Here is an 18,220-nt window from a genome sequence, read left to right as displayed (position 1 = left end):
TGTAGCTATGGTGACTTTGGGAAAATTCCTCCTGCAACGCTGGAGGAGTTCAAGATAAAATGAGAAAGAGCCTTAATGTCAAAAAGCTTAAGTGAGTGGACGGACTGAGTCTGTGGCCATCCGGGAAGAGGAAGAGGATGGCTGGGATGTTGAGAAGGACCAGATTTCCCATCTCTAGAGCCCCTGACAGGAACTTGCCCCTGGATTAGTTTGAAAGACAGTGGAGGATTGCATAGCCAGAGTGAAACGAGCTGACTTTCAGGACTGAGCCGAAAGCCACATGAGCTTAAAGCTACAGACTGTGAAAATGGTTTTTATGTTTTAGGTTTAAATTCATGTCAAGGAGGTATAGGTCCTTAGCCAAAAATCACTATATGTATTGATCATCTGAAATGAGAACAATCAGAGTAAGAATGATTAATGTGGCCCACAGTTCCCTGGGGTCTGTGGTCATTTTGCTCCAGTCTTTCTTGGCTATAGCAGGGAGCAAAGCTCACAAGACTTGCCTCATGGTGGCTGAGGAGTGAGGGGACTAGGGGAATAGGACACTGAACGAGTGACCCACTCCCACCCCGCCGGGCCAATCAGCTATGAACTTAGTCAATGGATCAGTCACTGATGACGTTAGGACCCTCATCACATTACAGTCACCTCTTTGCACTGTTAGCTGGGGACTATCTGCTCAAACCCCACACTAGCCTCCATGGTTTGTGTGTGTACCTTCTCGTCAGGCTCACAGCAGATGCATGAAACCACTATAGATGAAGTGACTCAGACTGCAAGGTTGAATGGCTTGCCAACTGTCACCAGCAGATGTCTACGCCCGAGAACAGAGTCTCGGGTAGTGTGATTCCAGACACCAAGCTATAAGCACACTGCTGAGGGAGGTTCACCAGGCAGTTTCTAAGTGAGAGGAGGGCAGAGCACAGCTTCCTGGTACTGAGATGGGAGTGTAGTGACGCTTAAGGGAGGGAATGGTGTAGCAACTCACAGCACATAGCGCTTGCCAACAGCGGATGCTCTTGTGCTTGCTTCCAGGCTACCGGCCTCCACTTCAGACACACGGATAATGTGATTCAGTGGCTGAATGCCATGGATGAGATTGGGTTGCCTAAGGTAAGCTGCGGTACCCACCCGTGCCGCTGCCAATTGGCATAATAGCTCTCATTCAACCTGCAAAATCATTCTGCAAAGCAGTCGGTGATCTGTCTGTCCTTCCTTCTGTTCTTCCTTCCCTCCCTTTATGCCTCTCTTTGTTGTTTTTGGGATAGTAGCTCAAGCTGTACTCTAGGCTGGTTGGAACTCACAATGCTTCTGCCTCAGCTTCCAGAGACTAGGTTTATAGGTATGCAACACCGTGCTACCTAATTTTGGCCTGCTCCTTCTTAATGATAAGGGTTCTTTTCAGTTTGACTCAGGAAAAGAATATATATATGTATATATGTGTATGTGATATATATATGTATATATATATATATGTTCTAGGTTTTTGGAACTGAGAAAGAACAAGGGTACAGGTGAGCTGTGGAGTGCCGCACAGTGAGTGACCAGCCTCTGGTGCTTAGCAGAGTGAGTGCTCAGGTCTTGGTTACACGTGGGTCTGCTGAGCTGACTCAGATGCTGAGCTGACTCAGACGTGGATTTCCATCTGTGTGAGAGGCCAGCTTTCATCCCCACTTCCTCAGAGCAAGCTGCTGGGCTGCTCTTCTCTACCAAGGGTGCTTTTGAGATTTCTGTCCCACAAATGTCAGGAAATGCATTGCACCAAGTTGCTATGGTTACCTGGCTTTTCTGTGTACCTATACCTCCTGTTCCTGTTTTCTGTAATGTAAAATGCACACTAGTGTAAACTACTACACTGTGAACCTGTGACTTCCTGCCTTTCATACAGTGTTGTCATCTATGAGTGATGACAATTTAGTGTCCTTTGGATGGTATTTAGAGTGTGTTTATGTTTGCAGTTGCTAAGGTTTTTTGTTGTTTTGTTTTGTTTTATGGTGTCACTAGAGAAGGGCCCAGGCCTTAATGGTAGCTAGGCAAGTGCTCTACCCTTGAGCTGTGTCCTCAGCCTGCACTGGTTGATGTTTTCAGACAGTCTCACTGGGTTTCCCAGGCTGCCCTTCAGCTCACTATGCATCCAGGCAAGCCTTGAGCTTAGTCTCTAAAGTTTGGAGATAACCTAGACCCTTCATCCAGTCCCTCCCCAAACTTTCTCCATTTATCTGAAATGCCTCTTTTATCCATCCACCATCACAACAACTTTGTAGCCTGCTTCTCCAGCTTCCTTCTCTAGTGAGTCAGCATAGCCTGGCTCCCGCCTCCTGTGCGCTCTAAGCTCTGCTTTTATCCTTCTCTCCAAAGCCAGGCTCCATCCTTGTCCCACTGGTGTGGCTTTGGACATGATAGCAATCGTCTGATTTCACCCTACTTAACTACCTGGTTTCTGTTACTCTCTGCCTTGCAGAGAGCTTTAGGCTCTCTCCTCACTCTCCTGCAAATGTTGATGTTACTGCTGTGTTCAGGAAGATCTTTTCCTGAGGTCTGGTCTGTCTTAGTAAAGGTCTTTCTTTATTCCTTTCCTGATTCTTCTAACCAATCCATTCAGTCTACTTCTTTGATTTCTTCCTAGATTTTTTACCCAGAAACCACAGATATCTATGACCGGAAGAACATGCCAAGATGCATCTACTGTATCCACGCCCTCAGGTAACCAGGGCTTCTTAGCAAAATAAGTCACCTAAGGATAACTGCGCAGTCCAGCGTGTATTTTTTGTCTGTGCTGCAAGAATGAAAGGGGTTTTATATCAACTCGAGGATTTTCAAACAGAATAGAAGGCTATTATCCTTACCGAAACACCTGTGTTTTTCTAGGGAGCAGAGAGAAGGGATTTGTTTATCCCCGTAATATATTATTGTTGCAGAAACACGGTATTAGCTTTCATTTTTTTTATCTGGCACCTCTCTGAACTCTGCATCTTAATCAGGGTGTGATGTCCTTTATCCATTCAGCCAGCTGGGACCTTCCATTGTTATTTGTTCATTCAACAAGTAATTTTTATACCAACACAAATATGATAGGAAGTAAAGCATAATTTCATGGAAAATGACTTAATTGCAAGTTCCCACTTCTTAGAACCAGCAGGGTACTGAATTAGCAAGAGACAGGGCTGTGTCTGAAGAGAGGGTAGGGGAGAGGAAGATAAACACTTGGGTAGTTGGGAATGGTGGTATAATGTGTTATCCGATTCCTTCATGGCTCTAGGACTGGGAAAGGTTGGGGAGGAAGTGGGACGTGAGGGTGAGATTTGTTTGCTTGGATTCCGCTTGCTATATATATATAGCCTCAGTGTTAATTTTACAAGTGAAAAGGATAGCAGGGACCTGTAAGAAGCCGCTTATCTCATACCTTCTTCCACCGAGCTGCCCCATCTCAGTGCTTTTATGAAACTTGGGTTGGAACCTAGGTATCACCAGCATCATTGTGAGCGTGCAGAAGAGTGACTGCAGGTGGCTAGTACATTTCTGTGTTAAGAGCGTAATGAATTCAAATGCTTGTGTCTGAGCCAAAGCCTGATTAATTCTCGGCATTGTGATTGGCTTGGTGTGCTGAGGTCTGTCTGGCGATAACCTTGTAAAGGCCATGCCTACAGTGGCTGTCTGAACTTGGCAAGCACGGGAGGCTAAGCTGGCAGAATTCCTCTCTGCTCCTTCTGTAGCCTCTGATGTAGCCTGCGTCCCAAGCCTTCAATTCTTTGAAATACAGAGATGAGGAGTTCCTGTGCCTTCCTAATGATGGGATCAGAACAAAGGGAGGAAGTCCGCCATTGTTCTCCACTGCTCTTGCTTATGCAGTCTTTGCTTAGAAAGCACAGGCAGGGCAGAGTGTTCTGGCTTGGGATTCATGGTTTCTTTCCTCCCACTTGGTGTTTTTCCTGAAAGGTAAGTTGGCAGCCCTTGGTTGTATGCAGGAAGAGGGTGTTAACCACTCAGGACCTCAACAGCAGCTCTCGGGACAGAGTACCACCTCACTGCTGTGTGGGACTGTGTGGGACGCCCTCTTCCTTTGGACCAGCAGTAACACAGGACCCTCCCTCCCCCAACTTGATGTAGTGCTGGAGTCTTACCCACACCTGGCCCGTGGCAGGCAAGTGTGCTGTCACTGAGCTATGCTCTGGCTCTGTACCAGAGGTGGTTGTTCCATCGCGGTGGTACTCAGTTGTTTTGTGGCTGACGTTCCGTTCTCTGGGGTGTGTGTGCTTTCCTTTCTTTCCCTAAGATTTTATCCTTCTGAGCCCTGATGCTAGCCTGGAGTTAGAAGGATCCGTGTTCTAGGTCATCCTCGGCTACATAGTGAGTTCCAGGCCAGCTAGGACTGCAGAGTGAGACCCCACCACCACCATCACAAAGGAAACCAAAGTAAAACCCCACTGATTCTGATTTTGGTGTTAAATAGGCCCATAATCCTTTACCTTACATTAAGAAAAATAAAAACCCTTCATGTTGTGAAAATTGAGTTTAAGTTAGTGTGAGTTCATTTGTTGCTAAAACCTGGTAAGAATTAACTGAGATTATCTAGAATATTTATCTATAGGCATGGTTATTTTGGAAGATACCTGGATTTATAGATTAGCTGCAAAACTGTGGATGACCCTGTTGCACTTTTTAAATTTATTTGAAAATTATTTTATTTTATATGTGCACAAGGGTGTGCAGGTCAGGTTCAGGGCATAACTTATAGGAGTCAGTCGGTTCTTCTACCATGTGGACCCTGGGGGTTAACTTCAGGTGTGGTGGGGAGATGCCAGGCCAGAGCAGTGGCCCCTTCTGATGTGGTGTGTTTGTTTTGTTTCTGTGTCTTGCTGAGCCACTGTCTGTAATGTCGTCTGATGTCTTCTAATTCATTGATTCTGATCTGCCTGAGCACTAGGACCAACCCAATAACACAGGCTTACAGGCATTTCTCTCTCAACGGTGGGTGGGTGAGGTTTGTCTTTCCCTTCATGGAGTCTAGAGTCCTGTTAGTCTCTAAAGAACAAAGATAAAATAGCACAAACTCTTAATTAACCTGCGTTGAGCTTCTGTGGCAGTGACAGGAATTCTCACTGAAGCAAGAGTCACTGTCTGAGTCATTTTCATGAGGCTTGTTTAAAATGTCTTATTACCTAAAACTTACGAGTGTGAAGGACTTACTGGTGTGAATACCATGTTATATTAACATCTATGTCTCGGCATACATTAGCTTTGGGCCACAACTGGGACATGAAATTCCAGCCTAAGGGAAATCTTTCATCCTATTGTACCTCTCACTGTGACACGAAAGTATGCTGGGGTAACAGTCCCGGTGAGGGGGGCCTCTCTTCTCAGTCTCACCCCTCCACCTGAGCTACAGCTGCTGTGGCACGAGGCCTCACTCTTTGCATGTTGGTGTCTTCTAGTTTGTACCTGTTCAAACTGGGCCTGGCTCCTCAGATTCAAGACCTGTATGGAAAGGTTGATTTCACAGGTAAGGAGTTCAGAGGCTTGTGGAAAATGTATGACTCATTCGGTAATCGCCTGGAAAGTTCAACAGTGCCTGTCTTAAAGGAGAAGGGCTCTAGGAAATACTCCACACGGAAGGTGGGCGGAACATAAGTGATCTGCCCTTGTCAGTGTGGGGGGAAGAGCAGGGCCTGGGAATTGCAAACTGCTCTTTCGCTACATGGGGACGGCTGGTGGATTTAAGGTTTTTGGTTTTTTTTTTTTTTTTTGGTTTTTGGGGTTTTTTTTTGTTTTTTTTTTTGTTTTTTTTCCCCCGAGACAGGGTTTCTCTGTGTAGCCTTGGCTGTCCTGGAACTCACTCTGTAGACCAGGCTGGCCTCGAACTCAGAAATCCGCCTGCCTCTGCCTCTGCCTCCTGAGTGCTGGGATTAAAGGCGTGCGCCACCACGCCCGGCTGGATTTAATGCTTTTATACGTACTTTTGTATGTGTGTCAGCTATTTGAGAATAGTGACATCTAAGATGTAAAATGGTAGTATGTGGGGGCTAACGTTAATCGTGTACAGGTTGTTTTTAAAAAGGCTTTATAACTAGCACCTGTTGGAGAAGAATTAAGGGGCAAAACTGGAGAGTGAGGTGACTCAGAAACATGTTTAGCTATGTTAAAGTCTAAACTTGTTTGGTCCGTATTTCTTGTGTATCGTAAGTGATAAAATGCCTTATAGAGGCTTCGGAGACTGGAAATGGAGAGTCAGACAGTGAGGGACTGATAGCAGACGGCCTGGTGGAAGTGTGTGCACCGAGACTATTGTAAGACTAGAACCAGAAAACTCGGCGGCTCAGGCCTTCTCTGAGAACCAGTAACCTTAATCCTTCCCAAGAATGGCGTTTCCCATGACACCCACTTCCCATGACTTCCCACTCTTAAAGGGTTCTGTACCTCTCAGAACCCCACAGTGTGGACTGAGCCTCTGTCATGAGCCTTGTGGGAGAAGCCACAATCCAAGCTGTAGTTTTGTGTGTTTGCTATGGTCAGGTACTTGAAGCGGTGAGGGCCAGGGGAGAGAATGGACAGTGGTAGCACTGGTCAGGAGTAGGGGTCAGATCTCTCAACTGCTGCTTATTTATTCGGCCTTGGAGTTTGAAATTGGTATTATTATATCTATAATGGTTTTCCTTCCAGGAAACTCATTTACTAGACTCAGGTCAAAGCCTCCTTTATCATTTGGCTTTGTGCCTACGAAAGGAAACTGAGTAGCAGACATTGATTTGGATACCAGAGCCTGAGGTAGCAGGTTGTGACTTAGTCACTAGTTCCCCGTAAAGCCTCTGTTCATCTGTAGATTACCGTAGGGAGGGCTGGGAGTAGCAGTTCTTAAAAACTATGGCCCCTGGGTCTTTTCTGCCTTGTAGTTGTTTTATGCTATTGGTAATAGTAGTGGGCAGATGTTTATTGTTGGCATGTCGTCTAGCAGGTACTAAGTGCTTTCCTACTGTGGCTCCTTAATCCTTAGTTAGAGGCAGAGGCCATTTTGTGCCTTGAGTTGTGAAAAGGTGCTTAAGTTGCTTGAGCAGGTCTTCATCCTTTTCTGCAGAAGAAGAAATCAACAACATGAAGATCGAGCTGGAGAAGTACGGGATCCAGATGCCTGCCTTCAGCAAGATCGGGGGCATCCTGGCTAATGAGCTCTCAGTGGATGAAGCTGCGCGTAAGCGGGGAGCTTTGCTGGGCTGAAATGGGCATACTCAAGCTGGCTATTGTTGCGATCATAAAAAGAGAAAGAAATATAAGAGTATATCCTATGGGGGAGTGAGGGAAAGGGGTGCCTCCTCAGGCCTGTGCCAAGGCATCCCTTCCCCCTGAGGGACCAGACACAACGATGACAATATAGCATAGAGTAGAGTTTATTCAGGGCGTGGGGAGGGGAGTCAAGAGAATAGTAGAGGCAGAGAAAGGCAGAGAGGAGAAAGTAGAGAAGTGGGGCTGGCCATGACCACCAGAGAGAGGGGTGAAGGGAATGGGGAGGGAGGGGGCAAGCGGAAAGCAAGAGTAAGACAAGAGAGGCAAGAGAGCGAGGAGGGGGCAAGCAGCCCCTTTTATAGTGGGCCAGGTAACTGTGGGGTGGAGTCCAGACAGAATACCAACAGATATACTGTGCTGGGGTTGGGCACAGCACGAGCAGCTTTGCTAGCAAGCTTTGATCTGTGAATAGTGTAGACCCTGCACTAGCCTGTGCTATGGTTGTTTGGAAGTAGATTATCCATTTTTATTAAGGGCCCCACATTTTGGTGCCTTTGGGGGCTCTTTCTCTTATGGTATTTACTATGTAATTCAGGGTGAACATTTTTTCATACCAAATATACTTGGCCAGGGTAAATTATGAATATTCAGCATGGTGAAAATTTGCTGTGTGCAAAGGAGGAGATGTGGAAGGAGGGCCAGCTGGCTGTCCCTCCAGCCCTGGGCAAGGGGTCTACGATGTCTGTGGCAGCTGGTTGCAGTATCATTTTGTCTGTATAGTGTGCACCTATTGCCATCTATAATTACAGTATGCTGTGTCTTGATTCAGTTTCTTTGTTTTTTTAGTACATGCTGCTGTTATTGCTATTAATGAAGCGATTGATCGCAGAGTTGCAGCTGACACTTTTACGGCTCTAAAAAACCCCAATGCCATGCTCGTCAATCTTGAAGAAGGCCTGGCTCCCACGTACCAAGACGTGCTTTACCAGGCCAAGCAGGACAAGATGACAAACGCTAAAAACAGGGTACAAATGCAATGTCTTTTTAATTGGCTTGTGTTCTTCCATGTTTGGTAAATCTGCATTTTAAAATCCATTTTATTGAGATGTAATATATGCGCAGTACAGTTGGCCCATTTTGAGTGTACAATTGAGTTTTGATAGATATGTATGTGTTTATTTAACTGTCCCTGACAAGAGTTCTGCTGCCCACCTGCCATCAGTCTGCCTCCCCACCCCACCTCCAGGAAATTACCCGTCTGTTTTCTTTTTACGAGACAGGGTTTCTCTGTGTAGCCATGGCTGTTCTTGAACTCATTCTGTGACCAGGCTGTCCTTGAACTCAGAAATCTGCCGGTCTCTGCCTCCTGAGTGTGGAGATTTAAAGGCAAGAACCAGCATGCCAGGCCCCAGTCTGTTTTCTTTCTCACTACATTTTACCTTTTTTAGAAGGTAAAATTCCATAAATGAAATTCCCTAGTACATAGTCTTCTGGCATTGAACTTGTTTTGGCCATTTCACACTTGTATGTGGTCATTTAACAACAGTTTGAATAGTGTTCTTTTGAAAGATGATATGATATCGCTATGGTCCTTCTCTATTTTCTTCTCTGGGATGAGATGTATTTTTACTATTGTCATAAGTATGTGGAAGTTAGCAGAATGATTCCAGTCAGTAACGGTAGGCCAGCCTGAACCACAGATGAGACTCTGTCTCAAAAACAAAACCTCTGTGGTGCATACCATTGATTCCAGCACTGGGGAGGCGGAGGCAGTGGGTCTCTGTGAGCTTGAGCCCAGCCGGGTCTACAGAGTACGCTCCAGGACAGCCAGGGTTCCAGAGTGAGACTGTTTCAAAACAAAAGCAAGGGCTGGTGAGATGACTCAGCAGGCAATCACAGAATCACTAGAACCCATGCATGTCAAAGGTGAGAGGAGCAGGGCAGTGGTGGCGCACTTGGGAGGTAGAGGCAGGTGGATATCTTGAGTTGGGGGCCAGCCTGGTGTACAGAGTGAGTTCCAGGACAGCCAGGGCTACACAGAGAAATCCTGTCTGGGGGGGGGGGGAGTGAGAGGAGTGTTAAAGGAACAGGAGTGTTCTCAGGCTGCCACTCGTGTACACCACACCCGCCTCTCCATCATACCTGTATACAACAGTAATAAATGAACAAAGACTCCACACACCTTTATTTAGTCCTGGTACCCACAGAAGGCCTCTGCTTTATGGCAAGGATGCAGCTCAGCCCTCTGACCTTAGTAGGCAGGGTGGTTCCTCCAGGGGCTTCCTTCCTGGCTCCTGCCTCCTGGCTCCTGGCTCCACTCTGCAGGAACCCATTACTGTTTGTACCAAGTGTACCTGGTGTTTAGGGATAGTTGTGTAACTTTGCCACTTACAGAAGATCTGGACTCCATACTTAGACTTGTTCTTGGTTTTGTCATGTTGGTGGGGTGGGAGGAAGCACACACACACTTCTCTGGGCTCTTCAGAGACCCGGGCTCATCTCTACTGTTCTTACTCCTCCTCAGACGGAAAACTCTGACAGAGAAAGGGACGTTTATGAGGAGCTGCTCACACAAGCTGAAATCCAAGGGAATGTAAACAAAGTCAACAGTAAGTATTGCCCCAAAGCAGGAGAGTAGCTGCTTCTAAAGATACCTGAATTTTTTTTCTTTGTGGTGCTAGGGGCATGCACTTTACCACTGAGTTACACCCCAGCCCAAGGAAGTTCTTTTTTTTTTTTTTTTTTTTTTAACCCCTAAGGCTTTTAGTGAGGAAACTCCAGAGTGCAAACTTAAAAGGTTTTTTTGTTTCTAAGCAAAATTTTCCAAAGCTGTAAATTGTCACGGAAGACTTTCTGTTCTGTGTCCTTTTCACAGTTTGGAAGCATCATTGGAAAAGACGATATTTTGAGTATTGTGGGCATTGCATGTGTCTGGTTTAGCGGGGCCATCTTGGTGCCAAGTCATTCACATCTGGAAGCATCTAAGTAGGCCTGGAATGTGGCAGGACTTAGCCTAAGGACCAGTCTGCTTGGAGATTCTCCACTTAGTGGCATTCAGGTTCTCTGACTCTAGACTCTTGAGCTGCTGAGCCATGGCAGCCCTGGGACTGGGGCTGTTTGGTGTGCAGTCTGGAGCTGAGGTTGTCTGGGGGAAGGAAGATTCTCTAGGCTGTTGTGTTACTGTCAGTGGTTTTACCCCTTTGCTCTCCCCTCAGCATCTTCTGCCCTGGCCAACATCAGCCTGGCTTTAGAGCAGGGCTGTGCAGTGACCCTGCTCAAGGCTCTGCAGTCACTGGCTCTGGGCCTCCGAGGGCTGCAGACCCAGAACAGCGACTGGTACATGAAGCAGCTACAGAGTGATCTGCAGCAAAAGAGACAGGTGGGCATGCGGGTGGAGCTGTGGGCTTCCTGGCCTTCTTGGTTCTGTGCTGTCCTCCAGGTGTCTGTGTCCCTAGCTTCCATGCCATGTCCGCCCTGGTATCTAGTCCTTACTTCCATGCCGTGTCTGCCCTGGTATCTAGTTCTTACTTTCATGCTGTTCCCACAAGTGTCTGGTCCACACTTCCATCCTATCTATCCCTCCAGGTATGTGGCCCTCGATTCTATGCTGTCCCGAGGGCTGGTGGTGCTTTTAATCTCAGCTAGCATGTACACTCTCTAAAGCCGCATTTCCCTGGAGATGGGTGAATACTCTTTGAAGATGCCCAGTGCCTCCTCTCTCCATTGCTCACTCCCAGTCCTCCTCCAAGGAAAACCTCTGTAGGCAACCTTAAGTTTTTCCATTTTTACTTCAGGAAATTCTACTTTAAAAATATTACCCCACATCTTGCAAACTTTAAAAGCCTCAGTACAGGGGAACGCCAGGGTCAAGAAGTGGGAGTGGGTAGGTAGGGGAGTGGGGGTGGGGAGGGTCTGGGGGACTTTTGGGATAGCATTTGAAATGTAAATGAAGAAAATACCTAATTTTAAAAAATTAAAAAAATAAAAATAAAAAGATTAAATTTAAAAAAAATGTAATCACAATAAAAGTGCTTTAATGATGAAAAAAATATTACCCCACACCAGTAGTTTCCCTTGACTGACACTGGAGAATACTTTAGGTGCTGCAAGATTGGATCTTGTGGGATTAGACTTGTAGGCTTTCCTCTAGGAACAAATAGAAAAGGTTTTGTCTACTACGTAAAGACAAGTATACATTTTACAAATTCCCAGCATACATTGGTGGGAATGTACAATGTGGTAAGCCACATTAATGCCTTTGTGAGTCCATAAATATTTATCTATAAAACATTTTAGGGCTACACACACACACACACACACACACACACACACACACATATTAATAGCCGCTCTACCCCAGATTTGGCAAGGGCTTTGGGCTCTATTCAGTGTGGCTGCATTAAGCCTGGAGCTTGCTTAGTTCTTTGTCCCTTGTGACTGCTGGGAAGAGGACTTTCATTCAGGTCTAGAGGCCTACGCATGAACAGCCATCTCATCAATATCCTTTGCTTTCCTTAGAGTGGCCAGACTGACCCCCTGCAGAAGGAGGAGGTACAGGCCGGAGTGGATGCTGCCAACAGTGCTGCCCAGCAGTACCAACGACGTAAGAGACCCTTAGCTCCAGGCCACAGAAGTGTTCAGGGGAGGGCAGTTGTGGCTTTATGTCATTAAAGGGTCTGAAGTTATATCACCTGCCACCTGAGCCTACTAGTCATGATGCAAAACTCAGTGTCTTTGGTGGCAATAGCATTCTTCTGGTTTTAAAAGCAGATCTAGGGTCTGGGCACATTCACTATGGCTGATAAACCCTTTTGGGTAGTTAGGGAAGTATCTGGAGAAGGCAACATTAAAGGGTGGTAAGTTTTAGGCTGTGGAAGAGGAAAGAGCACCCCTGATCATAGGAGAAAGGAATTGGGGCAGACAGTGCTGCAAGGGAATGGTGAGTTCCAAGCAGGGGCTCCTGAGAATTCTGGTACCTGTTTGGCTGAGTTGAGATGCAGTTGAAGGGCGGCCTTACTAGAAGGCTCCTGGGAAAGGAAGGACTGTTGAGCTGGGGTAGTGGAAGCACACATGACCAGTAGTGCAGACTGACAATGGAGTGAAGAGGGAAGTGTCTTTTCTAGACCCAAGCTGGCTTTTACTGAAGAGCTAAGAGCAAGCACATGTCAAGGTAGCCAGGGAAGTGGGGTGCAGAGGTGTAAGCTGTGAATGATTGGCGACATGGCCCTGCGTCTCCCATCAGCCCTGGGGTGAGTGATGTGCTCTCCCCCGCATGCTTGGTCCTGCAGCACTCCTGCTCCTGGGCTGTGCTGTTCCCAGGTCCAGCTCGAGAAACGCCAGGGGTTGATTGGTTTGCTTGTTTTGTTTTGTTTGGAAAGGAAAGTTTATTTCATCTTATATCTTACAGTACATTATGAATGGTAGTCAGGACAGGAACTCAAACATGAACTTGGAGGCAGGCACTGAAGAAGAGGTCATGAAGGAATAGAATTACTATCTGTGCAGACTAATTTCTTATTCCAGCTGTTCAGGATGGCACTTGCAATGTAAATCATCAGTCAAGAAAATACTCAATGATCTTTTGCCTACTACACAATCTGATGGAGACAGTTTCTCAACTGAAGTTTCCTTTTTCAGTTTGATTCCTGTTAGATTATATTTGATAAAAAAAAACAAAGAATAGCCAGGCGTGGTGGCGCACGCCTTTAATCCCAGCACTTGGGAGGCAGAGACAGGCGAATTTCTGAGTTCGAGGCCAGCCTGGTCTACAGAATGAGTTCCAGGACAGCCAGGGGAACACAGAGAAACCCTGTCTCGAAAAATTAAAAAAAAAAAAAAAAAACAATAAAACAAACAAAAAAAACCCCAAAGTATACGAGGAAGGGAGGGAGAGAGGGAGGGAGGGGAAGAGGAAGGAAGGAAGGGAGGGAGGGAGAGAGGGAGGGAGAGAGGGAGGGAGGGGAAGAGGAAGGAAGGAAGGGAGGGAGGGAGAGAGGGAGGGAGGAAGGAAGGAAGGAAGGAAGGAAGGAAGGAAGGAAGGAAGGAAGGAAGGAAGGAAGGAGAGAGAGAGAGAGAGAAAGAAAGATTGATTGGTTTTTCAATTTTTCTCAAAGAACCAGCTCCTGGTTTTGTTGATTCTTTGTATAGTTCTTTTTGTTTCTATCTGGTTGATTTCAGCCCTGAGTTTGACTATTTCCTGCTGTCCACTCCTCTTGGGTGTATTTGCTTCTTTTTGGTCTAGAGCTTTCAGGTGTGCTGTTAAGCTGCTAGTGTGTGCTCTCTCTAGTTTATTTTTGGAGGCACTCAAAGCTATGAGTTTTCCTCTTAGCACAAAACACCAGGTTTTTTCTCTTACTCCTGAGGACTGCAGGAAAACAAAGGGCGCAGTCCACTGCAGAAGTGGCCCTTCCCTTGAGCATGCTCAGCTGGAGATCCTGGGCAATTCAGGGAGGCTGAGGGCCTGGCCTGTGGGCAACTGAAGTCAGTCCTGCACAGAGGGCAAACATTTTAGGGAACCAAAGGTGCAGACAACTCTGAAATAAAGTAACTTTCAAAACCTGGGGGTTTGGCTTCTCGGAATGAGGAAGAGGAAGACAGGAGGAACTGCCTCTAGCAGTGGGGCAGATGTTTTTCTGAACTTGGCCCTGCTATCTGAGTGCATATGGCTGACAGTCTAGCACTAGCAAGACATAGGCATTGTTTGCAAACTGGAGAAGCTCTCATATAAAGTGTGGCAGAGGTGCCAGCTCTTAATCAGCTCAGGAGACAGACAGGTAGAGGTGACTATTGGTTTATAGGTAAACAGATCCTTAATGCCTGTAGCCTAGATGGCAGAATCAACCTACAGGAAACCCAAGCACTGTATGAGGATATCTATTTAAATACATATGACTCAGTGCCTACTCTCTCTGGCCCATGAGGTCACCTCAGGCTCCTAAAGCTGCCTTTCAACCACAGACCAGACAGTGCTAGTCCGGCATAGTCTAGCTTGAAATTAGGTGCCAGGTAAATCAGTCACTTGCCTGAGAGCAGATATTGGGTGATAGCCAGCTGGCACAGGGTACCTGGCATGATGGCCTGCTGGTCTGTACGGCCTCCTGTGCTGCCTGTGGGCTCTGTGTTTCAAACTTAGGGGAGGATCCTTGTTCATAGAGCCCAGTCCATAGGCTCAGAGTTGGGCAAACAAGAATCCTTAGGGTAGGTGGTTTGAAATGTGGGTGCTTGGCTCTCTAGATCTTCAGTTCAGCCACAAGCTTGGTGCAACCCTGCAAGAGGCCTGTGTCCACTCCATGGCCTCTGCAGCTACTGCTCAGCAGTAAAGCCATTCTCTGGCTTTCTGCACTCTGTGCCGGGCTCAGCTTTGGGCCTGGCTTCATCCCTGACCAACAAGACCCTGTTCTGCTCCTACTGGAGTCCATGCCCCTGCTGCTGCTACTGTAGCCCACCCCCACTGCAGGCTGCCACTGCCATCTTCAATGAGGGTTTTAGAGAAAAGTTCCACAGCAAGCATCATGGTGGATACGATAGGTACAGACTGGAGCTTTATTCTATAAAAGTTGGGACCCCCTAGCCAGATCTGGTGCCCCATACCTATAATTCCAGAAACTCCTGAGGTAGAAGAGTTCCTGTGAATAAAGGCAGACTAGGGCCACACAGTGGTTTTTTGTGGGGCTGGGGTGGCAAATGGGAGTGTGGGTTTCTAGCGAGATGTTTAGCAGGCCAGACGTTCCTTGCTCAAGCTTGAGGACCAGGGTTCTAATCCTAGAATCTGTGTAAAAGCACAGTGGGCATGACAGCTGCCCTGTAATCCCAATGCATAGTTGGCAAGATGGATGGGCAGATGAGCCTGAAACAAGCGGGGACCCTGCCTCAGTGTCTCAGAGAGTGGTCAAGGCACCCAATATCAAAGGCCTCCACACGTGTCCTGCCACATGCATCTATACACGTGTGAACATGCATATACACATATATTCCACAATCCTTTTAAAGCAGGTTGTGAGGGGTTGGTGTGTGGTGTTGCTGGCCCTGGGGTTGAAGGCACTTATTGCTCTGTAGAGGACCAGGTTCTGTTCCCAGCACTCCCATGGTAGTTACAGGCTTACAGCCACCTGTAACTCCAGTTCTAGGGGACCTGACACCCACTTCTTATCTCCATGGACACCAAGCACACACACACACGTAACCAAACATCATACACAACATAAAAATAAATCTTTTTTAAAAAGCAGCTGGACATGGTTGTGCACCCATTTAATCCCAGCACTAGAGAGATAGAGCCAGGTAGATCTCTGTGAGTTCAAGGGCAGCCTGATCTACATAGTTCTAGGGCAGCCAGAGCTACATAGTGAGACCCTGTCTCAAAAACCAAACAAGGCACTGTTTCTGCCCAGGGCTCTCAGCCCACTGCCCGCTGACCTGTTTTCCCTCAGGGTTGGCAGCAGTGGCAGCAATCAACGCTGCCATCCAGAAGGGCATCGCTGAGAAGACCGTGTTGGAGCTAATGAATCCTGAAGCCCAGCTGCCCCAGGTGTATCCATTTGCAGCTGATCTCTATCAGAAGGAGTTGGCCACCCTGCAGCAGCAGAGCCCTGAGGTCAGTGAACTGAGCCTGCATTGTTTGGAGCAGGATGGGGTGGAAGTGAATTTAATACCCACATCTCCATGGGCCTGGGAGAAGCTTTCTCCAGAAACTCAGCTTTCCCTTGGTGTCGGGGAGAGTCCCTCCTCACTGTCCTCTCCTCCCATCCTCACAGCATAGCCTCACCCATCCTGAGCTCACTGTTGCTGTGGAGATGCTGTCATCCGTGGCCCTCATCAACAGGGCGCTGGAGTCAGGAGACATGACCACTGTGTGGAAGCAGCTGAGCAGCTCAGTTACGGGCCTTACCAACATCGAGGAAGAAAACTGTCAAAGGTGGGGCCACTGCATGGCGGCTACCTCTGACCTCTCATGTCTATACCAATTTTCACTCCAGGCTTTGTGTCTTCATACTGTGACTTCATAATGTCAGTACATGACAGACGCCATGATATTTGGTTTTTGTTGGTGCTGGGGTTGGAACCCAGGCCTCATGCTTATTGAAGAGTACTTTACCACTATGTTCCTCTCAGCTTGGCCCTCTTGTCTGTCTGTCTTTGGATGAGTCCCTGCTTTTAGAGTTGGTCTGCTAGAACTTAGAGACTAAATGTGTGTTTACATTTTAAGGTCACTCTGCAGTCCCAGAACTTATATCAAATACTTCCCATATTCTAGAACATTTATTCCTTGAATAGTCATTCTGAAGGGCTTGGGTTTTTTTTCACCCTGTCTTTTTTGATTTGGGCTGGGGCAGGTATCTCGATGAGCTGATGAAGCTGAAGGCTCAGGCACATGCCGAGAATAATGCATTTATTACATGGAATGACATCCAGGCGTGTGTGGACCATGTGAACCTGGTGGTCCATGAGGAGCATGAGCGTGAGTAACCGTCACGTCCCCTCAGATATGTTACCGTTGAGATGGTGTGGTTTGGGGCTGGGAGATGGCTCGGTCAGTAAAGTGCCTGCCCCCTAGGCATGAAGACGAGAGTGCAGATCTCCACCACCCAGGTAAAGATTGGGTGTGGCAGCAAACATCTGTCACCCCAGCACTGGGGAGATCCGAGGCAGAGACATGACACTCCCTAGATGCTCATCAGCCAGCCAGCCTAGTGACTGGGGAAAAACCTGATGTTAGCTTCTGACCTGAGTGCATGTCCACATACTGCACATACACCTACCTACCTGCAGCAGGCAGAGGCACACGGTGCTCACACACACACACACACACACACACACATACATACACAAGAGCTGGTTCTAAATACTACTACAAGGGCTTTTGAATGAAATATCGAAATACAAATGTTTAAATATTCACACATGTTTGTATAATTATATAAAACTCAACCAGCTAAGGTTGGGTACTGTTTTCAGTACACTTATTATTGGCTATGTGTCCAATACATAAGTTTTGGACCAGTAGTGGGGGTGAATACCTTTAATCCTAGCACTCTGGAGGCAGTCTCTATGTGGATTGCTCAGTTCAAGGCCAGCCTTGTCTATACAGTGAGGTCCAGGACACAGAGCTGCACAGAACAAAAATAAATAAAAATTGGGGGAGGTGAATCAAGCATGATCTGTTATAGCTATAAGTTATAACGATATAGCATGTAACTATATAGTATATAACAAGAATTCTAATAAAAACTGCCTGAATTGTGACATCTGGAACAGGTTGAGGGTGTAGTCTTCCACAAGTCCACTTGTGGTCAGACACCAGCTGCCAGTTCAAACTAGGCCTCTCTTCTGCAAAGTTGAGGATTCCCTCTGCCTCCTCAGGTTTAATGGCTTGCTAAAAAGGCTCATAGAACTCACAATCATGCGATACTCAGGATTACAGTGTGATTATAAAGTTGAAAGCCAGGGAGGGTTCTGAATGCAAAGCTGCTGTGGCCTCTCCTCCATGTGTCAGCCTCCTGACAATAATCACTGGTCAGGGACTCACCTGAGCGTTGGGTATCCAGAGTTGACTCTGTTACCTACACATGATTGGCTGATTACTGACTACAGGTCTGGCAGTCAGGAGGCCAGGCTGAAGCTACGTGACTCTTTAGATCCTGTGTGGTCAGCCGTGCCTGAAACCGTCCTGAGGCCCACCATAGGATGCTTCCATTGGCACCCGTTCAGGGGTGGTGGGAGGCACCATAAATGACAGATGCTCTTCAGCACAGCACAGTCCTCCCCAAAGGAGCCTCGCTGCCCGAGCGGGTGTTTCCAAGTCTAATTTGAATCTCCTGTGAGAAACACTTACTGATTTGTGGGAAGAGATCAGCGAGGAATGGAAAATCCTGGGCTTAGATCTTCACTCTGCCCTTCATCTGTTGTGTAATCCTGGGGAGGAGTCTCCACACCTCTGTTTCATTCACAAAGAATGATGGATGACTCTGATTGCACATCTGAAGGTTTCTGAAAGCTGTGAAGC

At 47.1% G+C, this 18,220-nt stretch overlaps 1 protein-coding gene and 1 pseudogene across 4 annotated transcripts in view; one reads left to right on the top strand and one right to left on the bottom strand.

Annotated features, from left to right (window-relative positions):
- Iqgap1 (IQ motif containing GTPase activating protein 1) overlaps positions 1-18,220 on the top strand; it is a 103,967-nt gene that overhangs the window by 47,549 nt on the left and 38,198 nt on the right. For all 4 annotated transcript variants that reach the window (XR_001785567.2, XR_391347.3, XM_006540950.4 and 1 more), the window contains 11 exons: positions 1,039-1,116; positions 2,630-2,706; positions 5,436-5,503; positions 7,073-7,186; positions 8,065-8,243; positions 9,743-9,827; positions 10,434-10,597; positions 11,737-11,821; positions 15,648-15,811; positions 15,972-16,132; positions 16,551-16,675. Coding sequence is in view for 2 of the 4 variants with exons in the window: in XM_006540950.4 (XP_006541013.2) it covers positions 1,039-1,116; positions 2,630-2,706; positions 5,436-5,503; positions 7,073-7,186; positions 8,065-8,243; positions 9,743-9,827; positions 10,434-10,597; positions 11,737-11,821; positions 15,648-15,811; positions 15,972-16,132; positions 16,551-16,675 (1,300 nt within the window). In the remaining 2 variants the exon portion in view is untranslated. The remainder of the gene's footprint in view (positions 1-1,038; positions 1,117-2,629; positions 2,707-5,435; positions 5,504-7,072; positions 7,187-8,064; positions 8,244-9,742; positions 9,828-10,433; positions 10,598-11,736; positions 11,822-15,647; positions 15,812-15,971; positions 16,133-16,550; positions 16,676-18,220) is intronic.
- On the bottom strand, positions 13,914-14,555 carry Gm18392 (predicted gene, 18392; annotated as a pseudogene).

Source organism: Mus musculus, chromosome 7 (genome assembly GCF_000001635.26).
Source record: "Mus musculus strain C57BL/6J chromosome 7, GRCm38.p6 C57BL/6J".
NCBI classification, from domain to species: Eukaryota; Metazoa; Chordata; class Mammalia; order Rodentia; family Muridae; genus Mus; species Mus musculus.
Note: the sequence above shows the minus strand (reverse complement) of the source record. Positions and strands in the feature narration are given on the sequence as shown.